At 30.3% G+C, this 15275-nt stretch overlaps 1 protein-coding gene across 4 annotated transcripts in view; it reads left to right on the top strand.

Moving 5' to 3' along the window:
* The window catches only part of Arms (Ankyrin repeat-rich membrane spanning), a 60496-nt gene that overhangs the window by 1250 nt on the left and 43971 nt on the right, over positions 1 to 15275 (top strand). For 2 of the 4 annotated variants that reach the window (XM_026639420.2, XM_064215586.1), the window contains exon 1: positions 35 to 509. The exons of the other annotated variants lie outside the window; for them this stretch is intronic. In XM_026639420.2, coding sequence (XP_026495205.2) covers positions 219 to 509 — 291 coding nt within the window. In that variant the 5' untranslated portion in view covers positions 35 to 218. Of the gene's footprint in view, positions 1 to 34; positions 510 to 15275 lie in introns of those variants that run through there. 4 annotated transcript variants of the gene reach the window in all.

Raw genomic sequence — 15275 nt, 5'->3', positions numbered from 1 at the left:
AACTTCGGCACCCACGTGCGTTGGGCAGCGCCGCACCGCGCCGCAGTCTGAGGCTGGCGTCGCCCGCGCCACACGCCCGCCATCCCACTCATACAGACCGCGCTTATCAAAACTTCGCGGAATGTTATCAACGTTTGCGAGGCGTTCATAACATTGTACTCCGACCCGCGATTGTTGTTACTCATTTAGTGCTTGTTTTCTTAGTGCCGTGTAACAAAATGAAGAAGGAAGACTCTCAATATAGCTTGAGCAGAGGCGCTTCAAGGTCGGCTCGATTGCTCACCGATAGTATTTCGTCTGATGAGCCAGAGACCGAAAGGCTGCTGAATTCACAGACCCCGGTCGTCGTAGCTATGGGCAGTGCACGACGACAATCACTCACTGCACCGCCGTCCCCCACCGATTTTCGCAAGAAACGCGACAATCGCCATCACAATTATAAGAACCATCTTCATCACCTTATTCATTGGAGAGATATTTGGGGCGGAGAACCGCATAAAGCTAACGAGGTATAGATATTAAACCACAATGTTTCTTTCTCTCTCTTCTTTGATATTTTTACACAAACTTGTAAATCGCTGTTGTGTTGCTGGTTGCCCCCTATGACGGCTGTTTTTATGTCATTGTGTCATGTAACTTTCAACTGATATCAGTCTTGGTTTAATATTATTTAAAACAAAGCGATGAACTTTCTTCAAACATTTGGGAAACGAGATGCTTTTACCAAATTGATGTTTACGCAACTGATTCTTTATCTCTGTAGCCTTGGTCTCCTTTTTCTTTAATCTAACAATACCGTAACCATAAAAAATCTGGGTCATTATCTCGAAGCTGCAATCAATATAACTGAACTTGTGATTTTGTTTTTATTTATAGTAAACGTAGAAATGCTGAAAATGTCATAAAGTAAAGGTCGTTCATTTAAATGCTTAATAATAGTGTTAAGTATCCTTAAAATATAAGTATTTTTATATTGCAAGCATTTTTATGGGTATTACGTTAACGGTATTAGTACCCACATTATTATTATTTTTATTTACTACATGATAAAACATATCCATAACAAAGTCATTGAGTTAATTCAATTATAATGTTAATTATTACAAGAAAATAAATTGATCGTTGAAAATTTAACTTATCTCATCTATAATATCTTAAAAAGATTTTAAGCAAATCAAATCAAGATAAGATTATATTGTTTTTGCTTTAATAAGATTTCGAAACGTATTTCACGTATCATTCTATATTTCAAATCAGTTTTAACTATGTATTTTGATTTTAAAATATTTTTTTTGTATAAATAACGTGATCTCCAGAGCGGGGATGTGGACCAGCGAATTTATGTAATAACATGCTTTTCGCGCTAACAACATTCAAAGTACGGACAGCTACGTAGAATATCTTGGTAGAAAACCGCATTAAATTTAACTGTCATGGCCCTAATTTTTGAACCCACGACCTCGTAACTTGTAGACTCATAGACTAGCCAATAGAACAAGGCCGTTGAATATTAAATTTAATATGTTTAATTATTGAATATCATTGTTAGAACTCCGTTGTGCATTAAAACTATTATATGAATAATTTTAAAACTCTAAACCTTTTCCCAAACGATTTTAATAAACAAGAAAATAGTATTAACATGTCGCTTATCGTGTCTTTTCGTTTGTAATTACTTTTTCGAAATAAGTCGTTGAATTATGCTCAAATCATTTTTGTAATTTTGGTACTTCTGTATTAATGCCACCACAGTAAAAATTCTGCGAATTCGCTAATACAACCTTATAGTTTAGGTTTTATTCATTTAATGTATTATTTTTAAAATACTGAAGATGTTGATATTTTTATTATAAAACGGGAAAAATTAAAATGTTTTATACAAAGCATTATAACGACGATTTATAATATAATACATATCTTATATACTGTATATTGCATATATAGTACGTAAGTTATTGTATTATAAATCTTTCAAAGTAAATGTATGTAAGATTAAGAGTCGGATTTATTGTGAAAACCGTGATATTATAATTATTTCATGTGTGATATTTACAATTGTATGATGTTTTCCATCGCCAACAGATATATCAGATTAATTGTAATTTCATAGGACACATACCATTGGCGTTGTAAACATTCATAGTTAAATGATCAAAAGTAGTAACTCGTCAATTTGGTCAATCAATTCGTCGATGGTCACTGTAGCTTGTGCAATTTTAAGTTTCTTAAATACTTAATTACAAAATACATACTAATGGGTTCCCGCATTTCCCGTAATGCTTTGTTAAATTGTAAAAATTTAGTAAATTGCAATCAAGAATCCACTTTAATTTTCTACACATCTACGGCTGGACCTCTTCAAAATGAGATCATAACCGTTTTTTATGTGCAACTATCGTGCCATAATCACTGGGACAAAAATCGGCTTACGCTATTAATATATAAAATTACCTATTTTAGCCTATTAAAGCCGATTCTAATGGAAGTAGGATAAAAGATAAACAAACCTTAGATTTACGTATTTCATGCGATTTGCTAATAACTCAGCTATTTGTGCACTACTAAGAGTTTATGATTAATATATATTTATACACATATATACTATTACACTTACTTTAATATTACTTCCAAAATTCCGATTACAGTTTCGCCGACGTTCAAATCGCCGTTTTTTCGCAAATCCATAGTATTCACTATGATTGTTTTACAATAGTGTGTGCTAGATTTGATTACACACGTTATGACTAACCTTTGAAAGTTTAAAATTTTGCCAGTACTTTTCAGCCTATTCGTATAATATATCAAATGAAATTGTCATATTACCACAAACTGAAGTTAGGAGTTAGCTGCATGACACGTGTTTATTGAAAACCACAAACCGAGCCTATCATTTTTTCTGACGTACGATGACGTCGCACGAGGCTGTACCGGTGTTCCCAAAGTAAACAGCGTCGTTTTAAATATTATGATTTATAATACGTATATGTATATAATAGTATTGTAAGTGAAACAAAGACGTAATTGTGTTTTTCTGTAAGGACAAAAAAATTGTTTTTTATTGACAATAATTTGAGTAAAATACATTGATTTTCACTTATATCAAATTATTAACTCACCTGTAAGGACAAAAAAACAACATTTATAGCCTTTATTTCAATATGAAACACAACCTTTACACACAAATTCCCAATGACAGTGACAGTGGCATCTCCCACATGGATAAGGCGGCAAACTCAGAAACAGATAATTAAGACAAATTACACTGTAATGTAGTGATTTTCTTTACATGTATATGTAGGTATATATAGCAATCGTAATCTGTACTAATTATATAAAGGCGAATTTCTGTCTGTCTGTTGCTCTTTGATCCCCATACCACTGAACCGAATTTGATGAAATTTCGAATGAAGGAAGCTTGAACTCTAAGGGAGGGCATAGGACACGCCGGCCATTTTTTAAGCCTATATTTGACGACCAGCCTTAAAACGCTAACGAATCCACGGGCGACAACTAGTATTAAATAATTTAATTTTTATATTATATATTAAGTAACTATATCGTCTTATAATTGAACTATGACATATTAATGTATTGACTTAGTACATAATTTATGTCTTCTTATCGTTAAAATATTTTTTACCTACATTGATGTAAGCAACCGTATAAAGTATGAATAAAAATAACATAGTTTTGTTATAAAACCTATAATTTTATAATCTTTGCGTTTAGGCTAAAAATAAATAATTAAATTGTAACCAACCAACCCGCATTGGAGCAGCGTGGTGGAATATGCTCCACACCTTCTCCTCAACGGGAGAGGAGGTCTTAGCCCAGCAGTGGGAAATTTACAGGCTGATTATGTATGTCATGTTATGTAATGTCGTGTACGTTTACTTAGGTGGAAAATAAAAAATAATCATCATTATTAAGAAATAAACAATCTCGAAAAAATATATAACTTGAAACTTACTTAAAGCGACAAAACTACTCCTGCGTTAGTTTTATCTTGTAATGTTTCATCTATATTTATTATTCAAGTAATTTTAATAATAAATTATTGGTATTTGTAGAAGTAGATTCTCGTATATCTTTTGATAAAATACGCGATATTATCATTCAAAGGTAAAAAAATAATCAGAAAAAAAAGAACTTTATTGTATCGTGTTCCAAGTAAATTTATCAATTAAGAATATACTCTCCATTAAACGGTGTTAATGTCAGTATTGTCGGTACAGTACCAATGATAAAGTCAAAGAAGCTATTTCTTTGAAATTTGAAATTCAATAGTTTAAGGTTTTTATGACTAATGGTTGCGAAGACAACATATAAACTATTGAATAGGTATAAATTGCTACAAACAAAATACACGTAAGAAATAACTGTAACATCTTTCATGATCCATATTATTAATTATGAGGTTATAGATAAGTTTATGCTGTTAGATTAAAAAAGGAAAGGTAGAGAACAATTAAATTATTAAAAAGAAACAAAATCGAATCGAATCGAAAATCGAGGATGGGTCGATGAGTACTTCATCTTTGGTTTTCTAGGATAGGGATGACGTCATGAGACTATGACCGTCGTAAAAATGCGATCGTTTTAAGACAACTTGGCGACTATGTCGGTTGTCAATATTTCACGAGTGAGATACGAAGTGATTTCTTATAGAATCGCACTGCTGTTTCGTGTTTTAATGAATGGTGATTGACGGAAAGGCAATTATTATAGGAAGCTCACAAAAGTATCTATGAAATCGTTAGGCGACGCGTTACTGAGGCTAGCTTAATTAAGGTTTCAGTATGGGTACTAATTTCGTAAATTCTCAAAGTTTCTATTCTATTTTTGTATATCGCACTATGTTTGCCATGGAGATATAAATAACAACATTGAGCTCACAAGCTTAGGAACAAATTTTATTAGTTATAATAATTAGATTTCCCTACACTTAGGTTTAGTTTGTTTGAATAGATAAATAAATAATAAACATTTCTAAGGCCTTCAGATAAACAAAATTATGATTTTAGTAGTGGTAGTAGTTCCTAGATATTTACAAATCTCATATACAATGCTTTTTGTATTTATTATAGTTTTGGCAACGCTAACTTGGAAAGCGCTTGGCCGCATTTCGTTCTGACTATTCTGAAAGCTGCTTAAATTTTAATATATGTACAAAATTTAGCAAGTCCACTCTGAAACTATTGACTATTATAATTTGATAGTTCAATTGGTGTAAAAGTTTCGTAAATCCGAAGAAATAAGCAAGTAAAACTTATTTTTTTATAATATTGGTATATTTTTATAAATTTGATACATCTTTTGATTCCTTATTGGTGTTATTGAAATGCTATTTTCGCAATTATGCATGACTTATTAAAAAAAGAAAAGTAAAAACTTTGTGTGGTGGTAGGGTTTTGTACAAGCCCGTCTGGGTAGGTTAACTCACTCATAATAGATTCTACCGCCAAACTGCAGTACTCAGTATTGTTGTATTCCGGTTTGAAGGATGAGTGAGCCAGTGTAACTACAAGCACAAGGGACATAACATCTTAGTATTCAAGGTTGGTGGCGCATTTTCGATGTAAGAAAGGGGTAATATTTCTTACAGCGCCATTGTCTTTGGGCGGTGATGACCACTTACCATCAGATGGCCCAATTACTTTCTTTGCAAAAGAAAACAAAATAAAAAAGAAAATATATTAGTATATTTTTTTATCTCTTGTTAACGCTACTGAATTTAGTTTCAAATTCTATTTCAATGATAAATGTTTTATTTATACAAACTGCGATATTCTTCACAGCTGCGTGGAATGAGTGATTTGTATGACAACGCTGATCAATTACTAGCAATGAGTCGCGTCCATTCAATTTAATCCTGACAATTGAAACTGCAGTCGCGGCTAGTACATTACGACGGACGACGCTCTATTACACAAGATGCTTAAGATGTTTTAAACTTATGTATATGCTTACTACCTCTCATAAAATAATAGTCAGTCAGGACAAACGATTTTATAAGTATCGATAGATATACGACTACAAACCCATTTTCCTAATCGATTAATACATATATTAAAAAAACGAGGTTATCTGTTTCGTTTGTTTGCACAATTACAGATTGGTCGTTCAAAATCATTCAAAATACGACTTATATAGAGGCTCGTAAACGCGCTTTATATTCTATAGTCATTTTTAATGAGGTTATCCTTTCGAAATATGTAACTCAATTTGAAGTAAGTAATTGAATAGGCTATTTGACAATGCGAAAAATAAAGTGTCAATTATTGTAATCAGTATATATTATGAGTTTAAAAATGCTTATTTATTTACGAAAGTTGAAAATATTAATTAATTTATTTAAAAATCCATAAATAAAAATGCATTTTTTTAAACGTTTGTCACGTGACACAAAACGACCCTGATTGGTCGGGTTTATGATGTCGTCACTTGTTTGTTAACCTCGTTTGCCTACTGTATGTGGATTATATGTGCCACAGATTACAATACAGGTAAGTGACGTCACCGACCCCATTGCAGCGCCATATTGTCAAAGCAGCGTTTTCGCGCGCAATTTAAATATGAAATTTTTAAATTGATATTTTTCAGCAAATATATTCTAGAATTAAAAAAACAACTTTATCTGGGTTCCTTAACCTCTACTAAATAATATAAAATGGATTTTAAAAACCAGTCATATAGCCTATTATCTATATAAAAAATAAACATTACCTTTGAAATTACGAATAAAAATTTCAAAAAATTGATTCATTGAAACGTAAACATTAAAATAAACAAAACGTGTATTCATTTTTTCCTTTACTTACGTAATAAATATTAAAGAGGGGGGAGGGGGTCGGCCTATTCTTATTTTTTCTTATAATAGGGGGGGAGGGCGTCAAAAACAAGCGAAAATAGTTTTACGTAATAAATGAATGGCCCCTAATTTAGAACTCGTGAAAGTTTATATGTACCAAGTTTTAAATGTATGACGTATCCTTAATAATTCAAAGGTAATAATAATTCAAGTTACAACTGAATAAACCTGCATTAACAGAGAAATTGAATAGAACATTGGGCTGTTGTAGGTCTAGACCAAGAAAATCCGATCATACCATAACTAATGATATGTAAGCAGTTTATGTTGATAAAACATTGTTGACTTTGAAAACCGTGTTTTACACGTGGCATGGTATCTATAAACCAGGTTGAGAATCTATTGAAGACGACCTCTGCTCTTTAGGAGCGGTTCAAGCAACCACTTCAGACATCGTTGAAAAATTATTTTCAGATTTATCGCCTAACGATTTTTAATTTGTTTTAAACTTTCGGAAGAGATTAGATAAAGACATTTTTTAGACAATAATGAGTTAAGGAGTAACCTTTACTTGATGGTAGGGCTTTGTGTAAACGTCTCGGTAAGTACCACCCACTCGTCATATATTCTCCCTCTAAACAGCAATACATAGTATTTTTGAGTTCCGGTTTGCAAACCAGTGTAGCTTCAGGCGAATGCCAAGGTTGGTGTTGCATTGAAGTTCAGGATGATAAATATTATTCACAGTGCCAATCTATGAGTGGTGGTCTTACGATCAGGTCATTAATTTTGCCAGTTCGCCTAACCTATACAAAATAAAAAAAGCCTTTCGACTCTAATTGATGATTAGGTCAAACCAAATTAGGTAAATGTAATTTGAAGATCTAGAAATGTTATTATACCGATCTACGAACTCGTACTGTATTGACGTTGTGACTTATGGATAATTCAATTCTAAAGAAAACATTGATTTATTTTTAGTTTTTGATTATTCATACATTCATTCGTATTATATATTATAAAATTGCCATAATAATAAATGCCATAAATAATCTTCTTTAATTTAGTTTTATGTAATACTTTAAATAATTTAAAAAGCGCGTTAAACTGTATTTTTTTTAAATTGGTAACAGGTATTATTACAGATCATTAAAGTAACTATACCTCTCATATAACGGCTCTATTATTGTTCAAGCCTTATCTTTATGCCTACATATTTAAACTGACTTTGCAATTATAATAATGAAGCAAGCGTAACTAGCACTTTTAAATCTTTTATGACGTCAAACCTAACTAAATCATGCAATTATTACGTTAATCTTTTATAGTGTATCTAATGCTCAATAATTCTTTGTTTTTTTTAGGTATCAATATATTACAATGATCATATTTCTTTTCTTTAATTATAAATGTAAGGGAATAAATACTATATGTGGAATATGAATTAACGATGTGCCGGATGCGTAAACAAGCAGACGCAGACGCTACAGTAACACGTGGTGTTTAACACTCAAAATTCGGATTAATTCTGAAAGAAAACTTTGATAGGCCCGACTCAGATTTAAACCCGAGTTTTTAAGGATCTGCATGCGTATAAACTGATCACTAGACCTTACGAGGCAGGTACCGTGAATTTAGTGGGTTTAAGAAACAATTACTAATTTACCTACATACATATAATCGAATATTATAATAATCTAGTACTTAACGGTATGAGATAATGTATATATATATATTAGTAAATAAGAAAATTGATAAAACTAACGTATTAGTGAAGATGTATAATTGTAAATATATATTTTTTACTGAAAACCGATTCACTTTAAACACGGATTGGTGGAGGAAAACTCGATAGTTCTTCTCGCTTACAAAATAAAAAAAAGGAGGTTTCGTTTTCTAACAACGTTATATCTAACTATTTAGATACCACTGTGTAACCTCTTTTAGCTTAACTTTCCTCTCCATAGTCGGTTCCAATTATATTATAAACGAATGAAGATAATTATAGCTCAAACGTATCAATATGATATGGTTTTCTTTTTCTTACATTTGGTCTCATTGGAAAGGTGTTGACCTGAATTGATGCCTTTGATGGTTTCATATGGTAATACTTAATTTATTACGATAAGTTTTCTCGTCGGTCACATAGTTACTGCAGGTTGTCAGTATTAATATACTTAAAAAATGTCACTATGTAACTAAAGTAAATTGTGTAATTAAACAATGCATATAAAATATATATTTATAATTTTATAATAGACGCACATGCTTGTAATATTTCGAAATGCCTTTTTAAACGTGAGTGTCAGCGTTTTTTAATGAGTTTAGTCTAATCCGACACGTGAGTTCCAGTTAATTTAGTGAGGCATCGGGCAACCAAACCATACTCATAAATGAAATGCGTAAATAACCGTACGTCTGTTTGATTTTGACAAGAAAACTGCTTAATCGATTCTGATAGTATTTGGCACAATGAAAGGTCACGTCAGGAACTACGTTGTACTTAGACAACTTTAAAAATATATGAAAAGGATGAAAAACCTTCTTGAACAACAGTAATAATATTTATTTTAATATCTATCAAATTATCTTAAAGTATTATGAAAACATAATATTGTTAGCAAAACTATAGTAGATTAAGCCAGTGTCATACCAAAGACGTACTTTAAGGGTTTTAAAATGGATTAAACTGTACGAAGTTAATCTATTGTATTAGTTAAAGTGAAACGAAGATCAGTCTTATTAGGGTAGCCTTTCGGGAATAATATAACGTGACTACACAGGTAAATGTCAAGGACGCAGGGTAGGATAAGATAGCGTAAAATGAATGGACTAGGTATTAATAAACATGCATTTTATAATGACATTAAACGAATATACTCTGTGATTATACGTTAATAAGATTATTTTATATATAATACGAGGTTAAGCAAGTAATGGTAAAGTTATGAGTATCCTAATTTATAGACTTAAATTTTTTCCCGAATCTATTATAACAAATACACATAATATATTATTGTATGTAATTATGTATTAGTAGATTAGTTTGGAGATACCATCAAAATTAATGTAAGAAACTAAGAACAACACATTTGTTATGAGTTATGTATAACGTTATGTATCCTACTCGTACCGATTATAACCGTACACTATGCATCAGATCTTTAGAATAATTTCTTTATGTGTTATTTAAAGAAATACGAAGTCATTCTTTAATTTTAACTTATATTTACTAAAGTTTATTTAAATTCAGTTGTTCGTTTGTGGTCAAATTTAAAATCAGGGGATAATTCTACTATTTAATAACGGTTATGATTTTTTATTTTATTATATATGTAGGTGGACGAACAAAGTGGCCACCTGATGGTAAGTAGGCGCCCATCGCCCATACACTATGGCACTGTAAGAAATATTAAACATTCCTTTCATCGCCAATGCGCCACCAACCTTGGGAACTAAGATATTATGTCTCTTGTGCCTGTAGTTACACGGTTCACTCACCCTTCAAACCGAACACAGCAAAACTGAGTACTGCATTTGGCGGTAGAATATCAGACGAGTGGGTGGTACCTACCCAGAAGGCCTTAAAATGATACGTTCCCGATTCTATTCCGATGCAACTTCAACTACTCCTCACAAAAACAAATCTTAGTCGTAACTTTGGGTCAATTCTACTTATATCAGCGATGATACGATCTCGATTGTATTCCAATCCAACTTCGACCAAAGCGCACTGGATCGTGGTGTAAGTTAAATAAGAAAACGGCTGAACGTCATCATTTACGTTTGGATTCGATTGCGATAAAGTGCCAATTTGTTAGTACTCAATCGAGTGAAATTTTGGACACTCGGTTCTGTTCATTATACACCCAATTATAAATACTCTATTAGAAGTCATAGTTTACTTAATATTTTAATGAAATTGCTAAGTAAAGGCTTGTTTTTTTTTAATTGTGACTAATTTTAGTTTCGTTTTTTTGTCGTTTTCTGTTCACATATAATTTTCTCTTAAATCCCGTATGTTTTAAGCCAGCTTCCAGGATATCGCAACAATAATTCATAACAAGCGGTTCAGAGACTTAGACGCAATTAATTATTCAAAAAGAATGTAAACATTTTTTTTTATTTTATTTAGTATGACATTGATTTACATTTAATAAATAGATATATTAATTGTCAAAAATGACAAATTACTGATAACTCCCAATCTGTTAAGCTGAGATTTCATCGATACCTTTGTCTTATCTAAAGCACAATGTATTTATTTTACAAAATGTAATACCAATGTAAAACTACTTGTACTTTATTCCAATGGGAATAGGAGAAAAGGTAAATAAACAACTTTCACCTTGAATTGACATGACATTTTAGTTACACTAGTGAGGGAAAATTATTGAGTGAATACGTAAAGAATGCTAAGGAACGATATATTTTATTGGTTTTACGTAATTTTTTAAATAAATTTTATATAAATTGCCAAGAAAGGTACATATTCAAATTTTTAGACAGCAGCATTTTTAGGCTTAAATAAAAATTAGGTCGTTAGTTTTGATTTGGATCGTGGTATTTCGCAAATAGCCTTATTAACTTATAAAGAGGTAGTTATTTTCAGTGATAAGTCATAGAAACACACTTACAATTTCATTTATATGAATAGATTTTTATTCCATCATTAATAACAGAAACATTATATGTTTCAATAATGAAGTGGCATTTTCAAGACATATGACGTATTGTATAATACTAAGGTTTTGAATAAATAAAATTTTATATATCTTTCAAAGAAATTCTTTCTTTATCTTATATTTAAAACGACTTTGACCTTGAAATAAGCATTAAATTTTTTGAAAAAAAAACAAAATGTAATTAAAAATAACATCTTATCTTAATCTTCATACCGAAAAAGTAATGTTCAATCAGCGTAGGCCGTGTTGATGGCAAATCAAAAGTTAGTAGGCAAAAGCAAAAGGTCGTAAATACTAAATCGGTTACAATTACAGTTCGCTTAAACAAGGCCAGGTCGTAAGAAAAAAACTTTTGATAATTCCGAATAATATATTACTTTTGTATTATTTTCAAAACTATAAATTAAGTGTTGCTTTGCATAAAACTGATCTATATTTTAAGATTTTTTATTTCTGTAAAATGAATTAATTCTTTTAATTTTTTTGTCTATACCTTACTATATAAAATAATAACATTTTTATCGAACAATATGTAACTTTCTATATTATATTATAATCCATATTATAACCAATTAAATAAATATATATTTAAAAAAAAATCTAAACTGTATTTTAAAACTAAAGTAATATATTTTTTTATCTGTATAAATTTATTCATTCTCCATTCGGTTAGCGAACATCCTTAGTGAGGCCTCCATTTTAATTGTTCGTTCATCGAAAAATGGCGTTTTGAATGTCGGCAAAACTGTTTTCGTTACTTTGAAAGTCAAATTTAAGTGGATGTACCTAGTTAAGTGAAATATTGTTAAATTAAAAGTGAAGATATATTAATCAAGAACTGTTTGTAGTCAATCATAAAGAGGACTTATCAACAAAACACTCGTGATATTAAAAACCGTACGGGTTGTTTTGGTTCTTTCTTATTCCCATTGGATTAGAGTATAGGTATTGAAGTATAGGGAAGCAGAAACGTATGATATTCACAAATGTGTTAAGGATGGGATTAATAATACTGTTGAAAATCAAAAAATCGAGACGACGGCAAATGGAATTGAATTCAATATTTAAAAAAAACGGAACATTATTTATAGTAAAAAATGTTGTCTAGCCTTGTCTATACTTATAAAATTCAAACAATCTTTCCGTTTTCATTATTATGAAATGCACTATTTCTTTAATTAATACAGGCTAATTGAGGTATTCCTATATAAATTACGCATTACATCAATAGTACTAAAAATATTCATAAGATACCACCTACATAATATATTAGTATAATATAAGCACTTGATCAGAATAATTAAGGTTAAACAGAACGAGCACTATAGTATCATATAAATTTTCATTGCAATGCCTTGATAGAGTTTAACGCATATGGATATAAGTCTCAAGTACCTACCTAAATATTATTCTAAGCAAGTAATACTAATACTAGTGTAATCAGATAATGTTGGCATAATAAAATAAACACATAATTATGTGTTATTTACTTATTGAGGTGCATAACGTATTAACGCAACCTGTAAACATATGTACAATGATACCCGAAATTAACAAAATTCCTCATTAGTTATATATAAAGTTATCTTTTTTAAAATAACTGTAAAGCAAGTGAACTTATTTTCCTGATGTAGATTTTATTGTGGCTTCAAATTATTTTTTCCTTAGTAAAAAGTTTATTCAAAAGGAGTTATATCAAAGATTCAGATAATTCTTTTAAACGCGATATAACTGCTCGTTTGACTGAACCTTGATGTAGTTATGTCGACGTATTTTTTAAACATTTTATGGTTAAATGCGTAATAACTAATACAGGAAGAAATTAAATTAAAGACTAGACTATTAATTCACAGTGCCGGTAGTTAATACTTACATACTTTCTAATTAACAATCAAATAATATATTATCTATTGAAATAATTATAAAATGAACACGTACGTCTCCTTTAATTTGCACGAATACAATAAAGTTATTTACGTCTATTATTCTTTAGAACGCAACATACAAATATCTGTTTGTAAAACGGTATACAATTAAAATGAATAGAAAGATTTGAAATACATAACTAGACTAAGTGACAGGCCTTTGAAAACGATTTACTGTATTATGAGTTGTTTAGTCTCTTAGCTCGGTAATAATTCTGAGCGCCTTGTACCGATAACCCGAGCGATTTGTTTTATCTTTTAACGCATATTTTATATGATTTTAAAATTCTCAACAACCATGACATAGAATTTTTTAAAAGCTAGCCAATTAGTGGCTTGTATTATTTCTTGTACAGATTTTTATTTTATTTAATCCATTTAACTATATAACGTTTGAATAACATTACGCTGTAGGATAATTGTTATGCGTTCATTAACCTCTTATATTTAATTGAGTTATATTTTTTTGTATAAATTACAGTCATCATAAAAAAAATCTGATAATGTATACGAATTTATAGTATTGCGGATCAAAGATTCACGCATTGTTCACTTTTTTATATGGATAGTGGTTTATTTACAATGTTATATATAATGACTCATATTCGTATCAGTCAAATGATTTTATAAAGGTAAAGTTTTAGTAATTTTATAAAAATATAATTTATAAATAACCAACAACAGCAACTTTGCAATTTGTTGAGCATATAAATTAAAAACTTATGCGTGTTTAGTTAGACCATGTATGTGTATATTTTATAGTTTTGGTCAGAGAAAATGCATAGCGGTTTATTTAAACTGCTTGCTGTAAATGCACTTACAAAAATAATTGTGTATTTTGGTTTGTGGAATACAACCAACTGTAATTCGATGTTGACAGAGTTGTGAAGCTAACAACGAATATAAAACGTCACACAAAAGATATATGTATGAACAGATTATTTATGTAATTTTCTCAAATACTATGTTGCTTATAAGCACATTAGTACGTAAGTAGTACTTACCAATAAAATATTTGTAAATATATATTGTGTATAGGTATTTACTTATGGGATAATATTATTACAATACATAACATTTGGCGTATATTTTAATTACGGTGCTGTCGAGAACAGTTATTTTTTCTATTGTAGAAAATAAATCGGCGTTAAGCTAAGATAAGTCTATTGCCCAAACTCCAATAAATAACAATTACGACCACTGTGCTGCAGGAACAGTAAACAAAGCTTTCGTTGGCAAATATGAAACTAAATGTATATTGAATTAAACAAACATACTACTTTATTTTGTAAAAGTTGAAATGTATTTTTTTTTTAATTAACAACGTAGCTGTCACACATAAAGGTGATTTTATAATACCAGTTGCCATTCGTCCTACGTATTTTTACATGAGAACCTCAAGGGTTCGTGAAAACATTACACTCCCTATTTTGGGTATGTAAGTTTATTTATTACACTAACATTGTTAAATGCTTGCACAAATTGATGTTGATGTACATATGTGGTATCGTTAGAATTCTTAGATATTTCCGAGTGACTATATATAATAAAATTAATGGTTATTAATTTTAATAACAAAATGCTTCTTTTACGAATATAATTCTCTCTCAAGTTAATGGTTTCAATTACTAAATGTAAAATTTATTTTTTACTCAAATAAAGGTTAAAAGTAATATTTTCAGACCAAAGAATAAGATAAGACGGAGCCGTGTAGAACAAACAAGGCACATTATTAACCTGCTAGTATTTGTTGGTGTGCGTAGCGGTGGCATATTTACAATATTTTCAATGTGTGCGTAAAGTTACCAGTGTTTGGAAAATACTCTCGGCAAAACGGATTAATATTTTATGAGT

Source organism: Vanessa tameamea, chromosome 8, assembly GCF_037043105.1.
Source record: "Vanessa tameamea isolate UH-Manoa-2023 chromosome 8, ilVanTame1 primary haplotype, whole genome shotgun sequence".
NCBI lineage: Eukaryota > Metazoa > Arthropoda > Insecta > Lepidoptera > Nymphalidae > Vanessa > Vanessa tameamea.
This window is presented reverse-complemented; position numbering and strand designations above follow the sequence as displayed.